General features: G+C 42.8%; 1 protein-coding gene across 2 annotated transcripts in view; it reads right to left on the bottom strand.

Annotated features, from left to right (window-relative positions):
- LOC126249627 (protein obstructor-E-like) overlaps positions 1–17,736 on the bottom strand; it is a 123,036-nt gene that overhangs the window by 12,077 nt on the left and 93,223 nt on the right. The window contains exon 3 of one of the 2 annotated variants that reach the window (XM_049951299.1): positions 10,765–10,959. The exons of the other annotated variant lie outside the window; for it this stretch is intronic. Coding sequence (XP_049807256.1) covers positions 10,765–10,959 — 195 coding nt within the window. The remainder of the gene's footprint in view (positions 1–10,764; positions 10,960–17,736) is intronic. 2 annotated transcript variants of the gene reach the window in all.

The raw sequence follows: 17,736 nt of genomic DNA on the forward strand, positions 1-17,736 counted from the left end.
CAAGTCATAGATGGCAGACTGAAACAGTTCCAGATACAAACACTGTTACAACTGACAGTTCCAGTCTACCAATTCCACACACAAGAAATGTCTTGCCTGATTTTCCACACAATCAGCATCAGCAAGTTATACTTAAAATTGGAAGTCAACTGCCCCTCATTAAAAGATGTTATTTTATAAAGGCACCTGAGAGTGTAAAAAAAAGAGTTAAGACTGGATAACATCAACAGTAAAAAATTATAACCACTTTCTACTATTCAACCACAATGTTACTGCACTTGGCCATTACAGGAAAATCATTGTGACATTACAGTAAACAAGTATAGAGATGACTGTGGAAAATGCATCACACTGTCAATGCTTTCAGGTCAGTTGTGCATATAGTATCAACCACGAACACATGCTTATTCACAACAAGCTGACCAAAGCACTCTCATTAACAGATGCAATAGTATTGTGGTCAACTAATAGGTGCCACAATTGCTGCAGCATAAAATAAATATTCCACACTGCTATAGAGAGGTGCACACTCCTTGTTGGAAGATACAGAAAATCTACAGAAGGAATATTTACAGACAAGTAACCCAGACATAGGAAAATAGATACAGCAGGCAATAAATGAGTCTTGGAAAGCTAGCTGTAAGAAAGTAACAGAAAATATAAACTTTGTTTCTTCTGTGACAATTGCGGACAGAAATGTCAATATTAAGCCAAGCACCTAATGTTACTCCATCTGAGTTAACTCACCATAACAGAAACCATACAGAGAATGTCTCACTTGGTCCACATTTAAAAAAAAAAGACCTTTAAGAAAGACTTAGAAGATATGTGCAAAGAACTAAAGGAAGCTGCAAATCTTAGCTCCAGCTCAAGCTGAAACTGAGGAAGGGTGCAGAAAACAATAGAATTTATCCTGAATTTACTAAACGTCTGGACCTGTGAGTTATAAAATAGTCCACATTTCTACTCTCACAATCCCACTGCCAGCAAAATCCCACAACAATTTAAAATATCTCAGCCACTAGCAGTTCTAAAACCAGTGAAACCAAGCAATAGCACCTTTGCATTGCTCAGTATATGCTATTACTATCAGAAGGGTTACTTTACAACAGAATATAGATGATTATTGACATCATAGAACTCCTGGAAAAGGCTGGGTTCAGATGAAACTGAAATAGTTATGAGCAAGTCTTAGCTGTAATTTCATTTTTTAAAAACAGACTTTCAAAGAGGCCAGAAAATGTCTGTCACATTTATTGATTTAACTGCTGTGTGGATAGATGGACCAGGTAGTGATAGTGGGAGGGGTTGGAAATAGTCTTGGATGGGACTGGGCATGTGACACCTGGATAAGATTGGTACTCCAACTCAGATTACTAATGTTGCTTTGTACAGCCATTCTGGGATTTTAATCAACGCCATCACGACAGCGCTGTGAGGCGAGCTAATATGCGACTTGAGAGGAAGCTAATGACTGCTGACAAAGCACACATTTCACTCGTGCCAGTTGAGGGTATCTATAGGTCCAGCTTTCGCATCTCGCAACTACCCTCCCGACCTGGTACAGAAGCAAATAACCAGAGCCACCTCCTCATCCCCTCGAACCCAGAATCCCCCACAGAAGAACCACAAAAGTGCCCCACTTGTGACAGGATACTTTCCGGGACTGGACCAGATTCTGAATGTGGCTCTCCAGCAGGGATACGACTTCCTCAAATCCTGCCCTGAAATGAGATCCATCCTTCATGAAATCCTCCCCACTCCACCAAGAGTGTCTTTCCGCCGTCCACCTAACCTTCGTAACCTGTTAGTTCATCCCTATGAAATCCCCAAACCACCTTCCCTACCCTCTGGCTCCTATCCTTGTAACTGCCCCCGGTGTAAAACCTGTCCCATGCACCCTCCCACCACCACCTACTCCAGTCCTGTAACCCGGAAGGTGTACACGATCAAAGGCAGAGCCACATGTGAAAGCACCCACGTGATTTACCAACTGACCTGCCTACACTGTGATGCATTCTATGTGGGAATTACCAGCAACAGACTGTCCATTCGCATGAATGGACACAGGCAGACAGTGTTTGTTGGTAATGAGGATCACCCTGTGGCTAAACATGCCTTGGTGCACGGCCAGCACATCTTGGCACAGTGTTACACCGTCTGGGTTATCTGGATACTTCCCACCAACACCAACCTATCCGAACTCCGGAGATGGGAACTTGCTCTTCAATATATCCTCTCTTCCCGTTACCCACGAGGCCTCAATCTCCGCTAATTTCAAGTTGCCGCCACTCATACCTCACCTGTCATTCAACATCATCTTTGCTTCTTCACTTCTGCCTCGACTGACATCTCTGCCCAAACTCTTTGTCTTTAAATATGTCTGCTTGTGAGATGTCTGCTTGTGTCTGTATATGTGTGGATGGATATGTGTGTGTGTGCGAGTGTATACCCGTCCTTTTTTCCCCCTAAGGTAAGTCTTTCCGCTCCCGGGATTGGAATGACTCCTTACCCTCTCCCCTAAAACCCACATCCTTTCGTCTTTCCCTCTCCTTCCCTCTTTCCTGATGAGGCAACAGTTTGTTGCGAAAGCTTGAATTTTGTGTGTGTGTTTGTGTTTGTTTGTGTGTCTATTGACCTGCCAGCGCTTTCGTTCGGTAAGTCACATCATCTTTGTTTTTATATATATATCTCTGTGTGTGTGTGTGTGTGTGTGTGTGTGTGTGTGTGTGTGTGTGTCTGTGTGTGTGTGTGTGCAGTCTTTTTCAATGTACCTGTCTGCCACTCCGTGCCTCCTGCATGTGGTGAGTAGCGATCTATCCTTTTCATTTCCTTGCCAGTATTATATTCAAGATCTAGCGCAGTAAATGAATGCTGCTATTTTCACTATGAGAATGATCTCTTCTGTCTCCAACTCTGAAACATGAATGCTTGTTTACTTTCCTTATTTTCACTCTATTATCTCATGTGGTGTTATATATGGGAACAACTCTGAGCACTCAGCAAGAATATCCTTAGCTCAGAAGCAAACAGTCAGACTGATCTTGATGTCAGTTCATGAACTTTGTGTAGGCCATTTTTCAGATGCCTTGGTATTCTAACTCTGCTGTACCTGTACATACATTCCACATGGGATTTTATTGTTGACAATATTGACTCATTCAGAAGAAACTGCAGCATTCATTCAGTGAACACTAGATACAAAAATAATATACACTCAGATAACAATTCGCCAAGCATTGTGCACTATTCAGAAGGTTTCATTTTCACACACCTGAAAAAATGAGTGATAAACCCTAAGTATTCAAATCTAAGTTGAAATTTTTCCTTGTGGCACACTCCTTCAATTCTACACAGGAGCTCCTCACTGCATTTGCAAACTTTTCTGTGTAATATGTTATTTAATCTTATACTCCTTGTTTTTTCGTGTTTTTTATTAATTCTTTAATTCTGTGTTAATAAATTTGCTAATCAGCCTTTGATAAAGTATTTACTTATTCACTGCATGACAAAGTAGCATTAGGTTTTATGGTTCATGGAACCGGAAAATAAATAAATAACTGCAGAAGTTAAAATAAACCATACACTGTGCTAAGATCACTCAACTATTGTAGACTATGTTTTAAATCACTAGTTGACAAACACAGTATGAAAACTTTTCAATAAATCATACAAAATAAAAATATCTGTGCCTCAATGATTGGTGTTGGTATGCCTTTTGTTCAACTTATTCACCAGTGACTTGTTGCTAACAATATCTCAAAAGTTTTGCTTGTCAGATTATACTGCTCTAGTAATATAAAGTAAGTCTTTTGAAGAAGAAGAAAAAGAAGAAGATTCACAGAGTATCTAGATTTGCTACATAAATATTAGAAACAGTGGAGACTTTATCTCAACACCAGTAAAATGGAGGGGTGCATATCCTGCCTAAATAAGAAGCTTACCAACATTAAACCTTTATACTGACTTTCACAGAGCACAGTTAAACCAAATACTCAATATCTAGGTGTAATGCCTGATCACTCTCTCACATTGCAGACTCATCTTGAAATAACCAAACGACAAATTGAAACTAGGAAAAACATTATCAGAAAGCATGTGTGGGATCTCAACAGTATTCACCAACCTACTACTTGCAATTTTACAGATTGCTGTATAGTTAATTGGATACTATTCGCTGAACAAGGTGTGGCCCAATTATACCACCTACAGGCAGCATGCTGCCAAGAAAAGTCTGGGACAATCTCAGCCGCATCAGAACCAGGCATGCAAGGTGCAAAGCATCCCTTTATAAATACAAGATCATACGCAGCCTTGAGACTGATTACGTCCAAATAGAGCAAATGGTAGACCATGTTATTCATGATTGCCCAATAAGAAAATTTTGTAGCTGTCATGTTGAAGTACGAGGGCAGTTCAATAAGTAATGCAACACATTTTTTTTCTGAAACAGGGGTTGTTTTATTCAGCATTGAAATACACCAGGTTATTCCCCAATCTTTTAGCTACACAACACTATTTTTCAACGTAATCTCCATTCAATGCTACGGCCTTACGCCACCTTGAAATGAGGGCCTGTATGCCTGCACGGTACCATTCCACTGGTCGATGTCGGAGCCAACGTCGTACTGCATCAATAACTTCTTCATCATCCGCGTAGTGCCTCCCACGGATTGCGTCCTTCATTGGGCCAAACATATGGAAATCCGACGGTGCGAGATCGGGGCTGTAGGGTGCATGAGGAAGAACAGTCCACTGAAGTTTTGTGAGCTCCTCTCGGGTGCGAAGACTTGTGTGAGGTCTTGCGTTGTCATGAAGAAGGAGAAGTTCGTTCAGATTTTTGTGCCTACGAACACGCAGAAGTCGTTTCTTCAATTTCTGAAGAGTAGCACAATACACTTCAGAGTTGATCGTTTGACCATGGGGAAGGACATCGAACAGAATAACCCCTTCAGCGTCCCAGAAGACTGTAACCATGACTTTACCAGCTGAGGGTATGGCTTTAAACTTTATCTTGGTAGGGGAGTGGGTGTGGCGCCACTCCATTGATTGCCGTTTTGTTTCAGGTTCGAAGTGATGAACCCATGTTTCATCGCCTGTAACAATCTTTGACAAGAAATTGTCACCCTCAGCCACATGACGAGCAAGCAATTCCGCACAGATGGTTCTCCTTTGCTCTTTATGGTGTTCGGTTAGACAACGAGGGACCCAGCGGGAACAAACCATTGAATATCCCAACTGGTGAACAATTGTGACAGCACTACCAACAGAGATGTCAAGTTGAGCACTGAGTTGTTTGATGGTGATCCGTCGATCATCTCGAACGAGTGTGTTCGCACGCTCCGCCATTGCAGGAGTCACAGCTGTGCACGGCCGGCCCGCACGCGGGAGATCAGACAGTCTTGCTTGACCTTGCGGCGATGATGACACACACTTTGCCCAACGACTCACCGTGCTTTTGTCCACTGCCAGATCACCGTAGACATTCTACAAGCGCCTATGAATATCTGAGATGCCCTGGTTTTCCGTCAAAAGAAACTCGATCACTGCCCGTTGTTTGCAACGCACATCTGTTACAGACGCCATTTTAACAGCTCCGTACAGCGCTGCCACCTGTCGGAAGGAAGTCAATGAAACTATACGAGACGAAGCGGGAATGTTTGAAAATATTCCACAAGAAATTTCCTGTATTTTCAAGCAAAATTGGCCGAGAAAAAAAATGTGTTGCATTACTTATTGAACTGCCCTCGTAAATCAGCTTGTGTTCCATAAATCAGTGTACTAATCTTTTGTTAATGAGAGACATAGAAATTACTTCCAGTTGGTTTCTCAAGATAACATGAAAGTATTTATAATGGTAAATGGACTGTGGAAAGATGGCGCCGAATGAAACTTTGTTCTGTAACGATGTCTCAGTTTCCTTAAAAAGTGATAGTGACGTGTGTAAAATCTGCGTAAAAAAGGTAAAGAGAGGTATCCTATGCATCCAGTGCAGGTCGTGGTATCACGACAAATGTGTTAAAGTGAATCTAAAATATATAAAAGACGAACATGACTGGACATGCCGTCAGTGCGTTGTGAGTGTCACGAAAAACGAGGTAATGGACACGATAAAATCAAAAGAAAAAGTAATAAGTGTGACTACAGAGGATTTAATGACTATAAATACGAAATATGAAGAACTTCGGCAGAAATATCAAGAACTGGAAACGAAATACAAAGAGATAGAGCGAGATCATCGTCTAGCACAAGACAGTGTTGTTAACCGTCGTTCTGCGCAAAAAACATGGCGTTTGCCGAAAAAAACAAACAAACAGACAGTGAGTACAGTTCCGGCGATACCGCTAGCAAATAAATTCACAGCACTAGACGAAGACTGTGATAAGACAAAGAACAATGACGAACAAAAATCAGTGACGAAACTTCCAATCGAGTGCGCAGCCAAGAAAACATCTAATACGAAAAATAAACCAGTGAACATCAAACGACGAGTTTTTGTACTTGGTGATAGCCACGCCAAGAAAATTGCCGAAAAAATAAATGAGTACAGTACGTTATTCACGGCAACAGGTATGACGAAACCCAGTGCACCTTTGACTGAGATAATTAAGAGCAGCAACTCACTTAATGAGCTATCTAAGAATGATGCCGTCATAATCATGGGTGGAAGTAATGATGTATACAGAAGTGAGAGTAAACATGCGACCCAGTGTTTAAAAACTACATTACTTGATCTGAAAGTTCCGAACATCTTAGTTACTAGTTTGCCTCACAGATACGACCTGCAAGACAATTCCATCGTAAATCTGGAGCTTGCAAAAGTAAACAGACAGTTCTGCAAAATATGCTAGTCCCAACAAAATGTAACATTTCTTGATCTTCCAGATGCAAGAGATTTGTTTACGAAACATGGACTACATTATAATAACGCTGGCAAGTCATACGTTGGCAAAATGCTAGCAAAATTAATACAAAAAGACGACGACGTTGCAAGAAAACCAATTGCTGTGCAACCAGTTTCGACCAAGGAAATGGATAAACGAAAAACAATTTCAAAATCGCAGCCACAGCGCCAGCTCAAAACAGGAACATCACGTCCAGAAGATGAGACGGTGCCAGAACCAGCCTCAGAACATATAGCAAAGACTGAAATTATCGTCAAGAAAACTGTACCTACTCATCATACAGATGCTCACACACAGGGAAACTGATGAAGGGGGCCAGTTCTATCCGAATTTGGCCCAATACAACGAATCCAGAACAAGCAGTCAACACTCAGGTGGACATTCCGTTACTTTATAGTCAAATTAGTTTTAAAGACCCTCTACCTAATAATATATGCAGTAGTAATTTCGTTATGCACTTGAACATAAGAGGTCTGTCTGAAGGAATGATCAGGAAGATTTATGATATAGAAATTTTGCTATAAAGTGTGAAACAATCTGAAAGTAATATGCCTTAATGAACATTGGCTAAAATCTGAAAATATCAGTCTCCTAAATAAACTTACAGGTTGTAAACTGGCTACCAGCTTTTGTAGGACCAATGGGTATGGAGGCTCTTGCATACTAGTTCATTCCACGGTAGACTATGATATCAGACAGAATTTTAGCCATCTGAATGAAGAAGGCACATTTGAAAGTTGTTGTATAGAACTTAAAGAGTATAACACACTAATTATCAACATATATCGCACCCCTGGGTACCATATAAGCTCTGTATTTTTAGATAAGTTTGATACATTGCTACATAAATTAAAATGTGAGAAACTGTACAAGAAAGTGGTTATATGTGCTGACTTCAACATAGATGTAAGGACTGATGACAAATTTTCTTCACACTTAAAGAACCTGGTAGCCACAAATGGGCTAAATCTCAATTTCGATCAGTATACAAGAATTACAGCAAGCTCTGCAACATGTATTGACAATATTGTAAATAGTTATAATTATTATGTAAAAGAAAAGTTTCTTCCAGATTTAGGAGTATCAGACCATAAAGCACTATTTGTATCACTACCGAAGCAAAATTCAGTCTGCACAACAAAAAGATGTAGGAATTTCAGTCAAGAAAATGTGGAAGTATTTTGCAAAAAACTAAGCCAAACCAAGTGGACAGTCAGCAAACACACTTCCACAAGTGACAATTACAATAACTTTTTAACTGAATTCTTGGGTATATTCAATGAATGCTTCCCTTTTGTAACAATGAGGACCAGGTCCCAAAAAAGTAGATCCTGGGTAACAAAAGGAATTAGAGTGTCTAGTGCTACTAAGAGGAAACTGCATATGGAGGCAAAAGTAAATCGAAGCCCTCAATTTCTTAAGTATGTAAGCACATACAAAAAACATTTGACAAAATAGTTAAACTAGCAAAACTTACTGCAAATAACGACTTCATTTCAAATGCAAAAAACAAATCAAAAGCTGTTTGGTCTGTTATAAGAAGTGAAGTTGGCAGTGAGGCAGAGAGAAAATGCCCTTCTAAAATAGTGATAAATGGTAGAGCTGTTACAGAACCCAGTGCCATTTGTGAATCATTCAATGACTTTTTCATAAACTGTAACAAATTTGGTGACTGTTCACCACCAAATACAAAGCCCAATATGACAGATAGCAATTGCACATGTTTTAAGTTTTCTCATGTTTCCATCTCAGATGTCATCAAAATCATAATGTCCCTAAAAAATTCAAAATCTGCGAGGTGGGATGAGGTCCCCATTGAAATAATAAAAATAGTCCGTCACAGTATTGCATATCCACTCTCTTTCATAATCAACCAATCATATGATGAGGGATGTTTCCCAGATCGATTAAAATATGCAGAAGCTTGGCCCATACATAAAAAAAGGCAAAAAAGGTGGATTGGGCAACTATAGGCCAATCTCACTGTTACCAATTTTCTCAAAAATATTTGAAAGAGCTGCATGTGATCAGATTGAAAATCACAATTCATCTAACAGCATTATCTTAGGCAATCAATATGGTTTCAGAAAAGGCCGCAGCACAATCCATGCAATAAATGAATTAGTCACAAAAGTCAGCAGATGTCTTGATGATAGAATGTGTGTGTCAGGCATCTTTTGTGACCTGTCCAAAGCCTTTGACATGGTAAATCATGACCTGCTTCTCCAAAAATTGGCATGCTATAATTTTCAAGGCAAATCTTTTAGCTGGATGTCATCATACTTGGCAAACAGAAAACAAAGAGTACTTATTAACATCAACGGCAAGAAATTTCTCTCTGGCTGGAAAAACACTCAATTAGATGTTCCACAAGGTTCAATATTAGGGCCACTGCTTTTTCTATATTATATTAATGATATGCCATGTCAGGTCCAGTCTGATACTATCCTCTATGCAGATGACTCAACAGCTGTAGTCTGTTGTAAAAATGAGGTAGATCTAATTCGTCATATTGAACAAACACTTGGGGAAGTGGAGGCATGGGTCAAAAACAATAACTTGACATTAAATTTTACAAAAACAGAAATTGTTCATTTTATCACAAAACAATCTGCACAGTCTATAAGTGAAATAAGGTATATGGACAAAAAGTTAGAGACTGCAGACTGTGTCAAATTCCTTGGCGTGTTAGTCAATAAAAACCTGTTATGGAGTCGCCATGTGGACAACATACTGGGTCGACTGAATAGCCTTGTATATATTATGAATATCTTGTATAGTATTACTGATTTAGCTGTAAGAAAAACTGTATATAATGCATATTTTGTTTCAGTCATTAGGTATAGTATAATTTTCTGGGGGTCTGAAAAAACAAATTTACTTAGAGCTTTTAGACTACAAAAAAGAATCCTCCGAGCAATGGTGGGAGCAAAATCAAAGCAACACTGCAAACCTTTATTTGTAAAACTGGATCTAATGAGCATTCCAAGCATATACATCTATGAAACTCTCACTTTCACGAAAAGAAACCCACAACTTTTTGAGGGCAACTTCTTCTTGCATCAATATGATACTAGACATAGAACGAGCTACATGTTACCTACCCACCATTTAAAATCATATGAAAAAACCCCATACTATATGGGCATGAAATTTGTAAATAAAATATGGAAAGATATGGATGACCCAAATGTAAAAGGTACCAAAAGAGACCTGGAAAAATATATGAAAGATAAATGTTACTATAGTGTAGAAGATTTCATGAATGGTAACAATGCATTATAATTGTAATTAAAATACCTCTTTGAAGATGTTACACCATGTATATTATTAGTTTATTGTCTATTTTTAGTATTGTTATATATAGTGTAAAACTGACAAGTCATCTATGTCACAATCTTTGATTGTATAAGGCATGTTATGTGATAATAAAAATTGAATTGAATTGAACTGAATTGAATGGGAGACACACAGAAATTACTTCCAGTTGGTTTCTCAAGATAACATGAAAGTATTTATAATGGGAGATTTCTGTTCCTGAATTAGACAACGCTTAGTGTGACTGCATGCATGTACAAGGTTTTGTTTTTAGCCTCAGTGTTCTAAACATGACTCCAACATTGACCTGTCCTGTTGTCCAAGACTGTACTTTATACTCTCAAGACTCTGAAATGAATTTTGATGGCAAAAACTCATGGAATACCTGGTACATTGTTTCCTATAGGAAGGGGACTGAAACTATCAAATTTACTGTAAAATACTTGACTTCTCCTTGGAAATGCCTCTCATATTTATCAAAATTGTGACACATGAACATACATTTTAAGTTTTAGTTGGTATCTTACAAGTTTTTACATACCCTCAGCATCACAATCTTTGACCTGATCTGGCCATTCACACCGTAGTAACTCAGGGTTGAATGCTAGACCTTCAGGACAGTCAAAAACAAAACCACGTCCTCCCACACAGTTCATAAATTGCCCACAATGTGAAGAGTCACCCATCTTATAGTATCCAAACTGGCGAGGACATCGTTCATTTGCTTGAGCAGGCTCTGCATACGAGAAAAGTAAAATTAAAGAAAGAAACATGTACATTATTTCATTCCTGATATTTCAATATAATTTAGTAAAACTAGCTGTAAGTAAATATTTTCTGTTACATTGATCAGATACAGTGTATTAACCTCGAGTGTCTTTATTATTACAGTCATGTATCATGTCAAGCGTAGTCATTAGGCTATAGTAACTTATTTAATGCTATAATTATACATTAAGTAAATGTACTTGCTAAGTGAATTAATATCCTATGCAGTTAAAATATCGGCACAAAGGAACTGCCTATATTACTTCCAAAAAAAAAAAATCTCTATGTCTTACAAGCTTTCACAAATCTTCCATTATAAAATAAAAGAATTTACTCTGAAACCATTTTTAATACTACATTCTAAATTGTTAAAGTTACGAGTTTCTGTATACTCACATATATCAGTAAACTGTTAGTCTAGTGTAGTAATTTATAGTAGAGTGTATTTGTGAAGTGTGGTGTCACCGCCAGACACCACACTTGCTAGGTGGTAACTTAAATCGGCCGCGGTCCTGTAGTACATGTCGGACCCGCGTGTCGCCACTGTGTAATCGCAAACCTAGCGCCACCACATGGCAGGTCACAAGACACGGACTAGACCTCGCCCCAGTTGTACGGACTACATAGCTTGCGACCAGACGTACGAAGCTTTCCTCTCATTTGCCGAGAGACAGAGTGAATAGCCTTCAGCTTAGTCCATAGCTACTACCTAGCAAGGCGCCATTTGTATCAGTGCTTATAGCTAACGAATATTCAAGAGAGATGTATTCCAAGGATTCATTAAAAGTTAAGTAACAAACCTATATGTACTTTTCTTCTTATTCATTAATAAGTCTCATGTTCCAGAACTTCAAGCCCGTCTGCGTTAGTTTAGCGTGCACCTAGCTACCTCATTGTGTCTATGCTTTCTGAAATAGACACAACATTATTTGGCGACGAGTAAAAGAGTTTGTATTAATTCGTTTGTGTCATGGCTTCGCCACAATCTCCAGATGTACTGTCCGAATTTTTTCGCTTGCAGAATCAGCAGACGCAGGCGTTATTGGAAGCCCTTGGACAGCTCGTCCAGGGTCAACGTGCGCTGCAAAACGATGCGGCAGCCGCCGCTTCTTCGCTACCGCTGCCACAAAACGCTGTTGCACCTCCATTTCGGCCATACGTGGCGGCCGACGAGACCTGGCAAGAGTGGTCTCGCCAGTTCAACTTTCACCTAGCAGCATACAGAATTCAAGGTAAAGAGCGGCAGCCGTTTTTGCTTTCTTGTGTCGGTGTGTCTACCTACCGTGTGATAGTGACATTGTTTCCCCGACGCGACGTAGCAACTCTGTCCTACGAAGAAATTTTGTCTGCTTTAGATGCCTATTTCAAAGAAACAGTTAATGTAGTTGCACGACGGTATACGTTCTTTCGTACAAAACGTACGGCCGGTCAGACTAATAGGGAGTGGGTTGCAACTTTGCAAGGACTTACTAGGGAGTGTGCCTTTGAATGTGACTGTGGCCTCTCTTATTCAGATACTATGGTGCGTGATGCAATAGCACAGAACGTTTCTGATGTTCGCATAAGGGAACAGATTTTGAAACTAGTTAATCCCTCCCTTCAACAAGTGATAGACATATTGGATAGGCAAGACACACTTGACTTTGCTCAGGACTCATTTGAAACTTCGCCAGCCGTGTGTCACATTAACCGGCCCGCCGGCCGCGCTGCCCGGGACGCTACACGGCCCTCGCGCCCGTCCGCACAGCAGCGGCAGCCTACCTTGCAAACACGTGCGCCGCGTAAGCAAGCAACTGCAGTGAAATCATGCCCGCGGTGTGCAACTAGACATTCGCGTGAAAATTGCCCGTCACGCCAAGCTATTTGCTTTTACTGTCACACGAAGGGACATGTTCAAAGTGTTTGCCAGAAAAAGTTCAGATCCGACAATCACAATAATTCCAGGCCTTTTGCTTTGCGCCGGAATCGACCCCAGGACAATCAGGCTCGTGGACCTTCGCCCATGGACATTCATGCAGTTCATTCCCACCCGTCCAGTGACACTTTAGCTAACAGTGGCTGTGTTCGTCCCACCACAAGTGTGCGTCGACGTCGCCGGAAATCCCGTAAAGTCGCAAGTGCTTCTGTACCTGTATCAGTTCAAATTGCACGTGACAGTCGCTCTTGTCGTCAGCAGGACAATAAACTTTTTGTGGACTTAGACTTTGAAGGCAAAGTGATACCATTCCAGCTCGATACCGGAGCTGCAGTTTCATTGATTAATCACGACACGTACAAACAACTGGGCAAACCGCCATTGCGTGCCGCAAATGTTAAGTTAACTAGTTACTCAGGACAGCATATACCTGTGTTAGGACAGTGCAGCCTTCTTGCAACATACAAGGGACAAACAAAACTTGTGTCATTTTACGTTCTTCGTTCTTCTACTGCAGTGAACTTGTTTGGTTTAGATTTGTTTCAATTGTTTAATTTGTCTATAGTAAATCAGGTCCTATCAGTGAATCAGACTGTGCCTTCCGCCAGTGTTTCTAGTCTTTGTGAAGAATTTGCAGACATTTTTGCACCGGGCCTTGGTTGCGCTAAGAACTATGAAGCGCATTTGGAACTGAAAGACAACGCGCAACCAAAATTTTTCAGAGCGCGCAATGTTCCGCACGCATTGCGTGATGAGGTCGCAAGAACATTAGCCGATTTAGAATCTCAAGGTGTAATTGAACGTGTGCAGGCTTCTCTCTGGGCCTCACCCTTAGTAATTTTGCCAAAACCTTCCGGTAAACTGAGACTTTGTGTGGACTTCAAGGCAACTGTGAATCCTCAACTTGTGACTGCTACTTTTCCTTTGCCCCGCCCGGAAGATCTTTTTGACAAACTGTGCCCGGGAAAATATTTTTCCAAATTGGACCTAGCAGATGCGTACTTGCAGATACCTGTGGACGAAGAATCCCAGCGCGTCTTGGTGGTAAACACGCATCTTGGCTTGTATCGCTTCAAAAGACTGCCATTCGGGTGTGCATCCGCCCCTGCTTTGTTTCAGCAATATTTACAAACTCTTTGTGCGTCGGTCCCTACTGCTGCGAACTATCTGGACGATATTGTGATCTCAGGAAAGACAGAAGCCGAACATTTGCAAAATCTCCGAACATTATTTCAGGTCTTGCGTCAGAATGGTCTTCGCTTGAGGAAGGACAAATGTGTGTTTTTTGCTCGGGACTTACCCTACCTGGGGCATGTCATAAATGCCCAAGGTATACATCCGAGTCCAGAGCACCTCCGTGCCATACAGGACTTACCTGCTCCGCAGAATTTGAAACAGCTACAGAGTGTGCTGGGTAAAATTAATTATTATAACAAATTTCTGCGAAATGCTTCTTCCATTTCAGCTCCGCTTCATCGCTTACGCCGTAAAGGTGTTCCGTTCGTCTGGACGACGGAATGCGAACGCGCCTTTCGCCAGTTGAAATCGGCGTTACTTTCAAATACTTGCCTTACGCCATTCGATCCCCGAAAACCTCTTTTGTTGATGGTAGATGCATCGGATTTCGGGATCGGTGCTGTGCTTGCGCACAAAGATGGCTCGCATGATCGCCCTATTGCCTTTGCGTCCAAATTGCTCTCATCTGCGCAAAGAAATTATTCACAGATAGAGAAAGAAGCTTTAGCTCTCGTGTTTGGTGTTACCAAGTTCCATGACTTCTTGTATGGTCGTCACTTTACCATCATCACGGACCACAAACCTTTGACATCGCTTTTTCATCCGAACAAGCCTGTACCTCCGCGTACAGCGCAGAAATTCATTCGCTGGTCACTTTTTCTCTCGCAGTACCGCTACGATATCTTGTATCGGTCCACTGCTAAGCACGGAAACGCTGATGCGTTGTCCCGTTTGCCAGTTGCTGAGGATAAAGCATTCGATTCTTCCGAACTTGCTTGCATGTTCATTGATTCAGAAACCAATGACGTGGTCGCATCGTTTCCGATTGATTTTCGTCGTGTAGCTACAGCCACTGCTGCTGACCCTGTCCTTGCTACTGTTTTGCGTTTTGTTGATACGCAATGGCCCTTGTCAAAGTCACGGATCGCGGATCCTTTGGTTCGCCGTTTTTTTGCTCACAAGGAGAGACTTTTTGTGCGACGTGGTGTTTTGTTGTTGCGTTCGGATAATGATCAATCCCGAGTCGTGGTCCCACGTTCGTTGCAGTCCTCTGTCTTAAAGCTTCTTCACCAAGGACATTGGGGTATAGTGCGTACGAAACAACTTGCTCGTCAGCACTGTACTTGGTTCGGAATCGATGCTGCGATTACAAATATGTGCTCCTCTTGTGTGGCGTGTGCCGAACAACACTCCGCACCGCCGCGGAAGTTCTTTGCATGGCCGAAAGCCACTTCCCCTTGGCAACGCTTGCACATTGATTTTGCTGGTCCATTCTGGAATGCTCGATGGTTGGTTGTGGTTGATGCTTTCAGTAATTTTCCTTTTGTTGTCCGGATGTCTTCCACGACGTCTTCTGCCACAATCCAAGCCTTGTCTGCTATCTTTTGCATTGAGGGTCTTCCGCAGACTATTGTTTCCGACAATGGCCCACAATTCATGTCCGCAGAATTTCAGTCATTCTGCAAGGCCAATGGTATTCAACATCTGACTTCCGCGCCGTTTTCGCCTCAGTCAAACGGTGCCGCTGAACGATTGGTCCGGACTTTCAAGTCACAGATGTTGAAATTGAAAGAGTCGCATTCTCGGGAGGACGCATTATTGCTCTTTTTGTCTTCGTATCGCTCTCAGCCCCGCGATGGTCGCTCGCCGGCTGAGTTGCTCCATCGTCGATCTCATCGCACCCTGATGTCTTTGCTGCATCCGCCGCATCAGGTTCCTGTGCAGCGGCAGACTCCGGTTTTTGCTCCTGGCGACGTTGTCTATTATCGCAACTATCGCGGTTCACGGCGTTGGCTCGCAGGGCGCATTCTTCGCTGCCTCGGCCGCGCGATGTATTTGGTTTTGGGGGCCTCTGGTGAGGTGCGTCGGCATCTCAATCAGCTGCGCCTCTGTCGTCGCCTGGGTTCTGCCGCTCCCCGTCTGCTTTCAGCGACGGAGCCGTCCGGTCAGCGCCTTGGGGACCCATCTACTGGCTCGCCTCATCCCCAGGTGTTACCAACGCTGCCTTCCATTTTGCCTCATGGCGTCGCGCCGCCGCCGCCGCAGCCGCCGCCGGCGCCGCCCGCAGCGGACGCTTCGCTGCAGCCGCCTGGCGCCTCCCTGGGTCACGCGACGCCGCTCGCTTCCCGTGACCAGCCGTCCTCCGCCATGGACCTCTTGCCCGCTCCGGACCAGATGTCGTCTTCGCCCGTCGGGTGCTCCGACCACATGGAGGTCGACCCTTCGGCCCCTCTTGTCTCCTTACGTGCGCATACACCTCATGTTGACGTGCACCCTGGACTAGGTTTGCAGGCGTTTCCTAGCTCCCCTCAGACCGAATGGCCGGGTGCGGGTGGCACAGCCTCGCCTGTTGTTAGGCTCCCCACCTCATCGCATACGTCAACATGGGGTCCTCCCCACGGCGGGCGGAAGCCTTATCTCACGACCGTTCGCCGATTTGCGGGGGAGGAATGTGGTGTCACCGCCAGACACCACACTTGCTAGGTGGTAACTTAAATCGGCCGCGGTCCTGTAGTACATGTCGGACCCGCGTGTCGCCACTGTGTAATCGCAAACCTAGCGCCACCACATGGCAGGTCACAAGACACGGACTAGACCTCGCCCCAGTTGTACGGACTACATAGCTTGCGACCAGACGTACGAAGCTTTCCTCTCATTTGCCGAGAGACAGAGTGAATAGCCTTCAGCTTAGTCCATAGCTACTACCTAGCAAGGCGCCATTTGTATCAGTGCTTATAGCTAACGAATATTCAAGAGAGATGTATTCCAAGGATTCATTAAAAGTTAAGTAACAAACCTATATGTACTTTTCTTCTTATTCATTAATAAGTCTCATGTTCCAGAACTTCAAGCCCGTCTGCGTTAGTTTAGCGTGCACCTAGCTACCTCATTGTGTCTATGCTTTCTGAAATAGACACAACATGAAGAACTAGTGTGTATGACATGGAAGCATTTAGTTTGATTCACGTCTCATTTCCTTTGTATTGTGGTGTGTGCTCCCCAATGTTTGCACCTGCCACTCAATCAGACAACACAAATGCTACAGCAGAAGACATGAGAACACACGCCAAACTGTTCGTATGTGTCAAGCATCCTAGCACAACATGAGTCAATCTCCAGCCACGTCTTTGGTGTAGGCGGGTTTTTTCCCAGCAGAAAGTGTGGCCAGAAGAATTTACACCATGACCAACACTTCGCGCATGAATGCTGAGCAAGTGATACCCCGGACACTGGCAGTGAGTGATCTGTGCAATGTACACTCCTGGAAATGGAAAAAAGAACACATTGACACCGGTGTGTCAGACCCACCATACTTGCTCCGGACACTGCGAGAGGGCTGTACAAGCAATGATCACACGCATGGCACAGCGGACACACCAGGAACCGCGGTGTTGGCCGTCGAATGGCGCTAGCTGCGCAGCATTTGTGCACTGCCGCCGTCAGTGTCAGCCAGTTTGCCGTGGCATACGGAGCTCCATCGCAGTCTTTAATACTGGTAGCATGCCGCGACAGCGTGGACGTGAACCTTATGTGCAGTTGACGGACTTTGAGCGAGGGCGTATAGTGGGCATGCGGGAGGCCGGGTGGACGTAC

This window comes from Schistocerca nitens, chromosome 3 (genome assembly GCF_023898315.1).
Source record: "Schistocerca nitens isolate TAMUIC-IGC-003100 chromosome 3, iqSchNite1.1, whole genome shotgun sequence".
Classification (NCBI taxonomy): Eukaryota; Metazoa; Arthropoda; class Insecta; order Orthoptera; family Acrididae; genus Schistocerca; species Schistocerca nitens.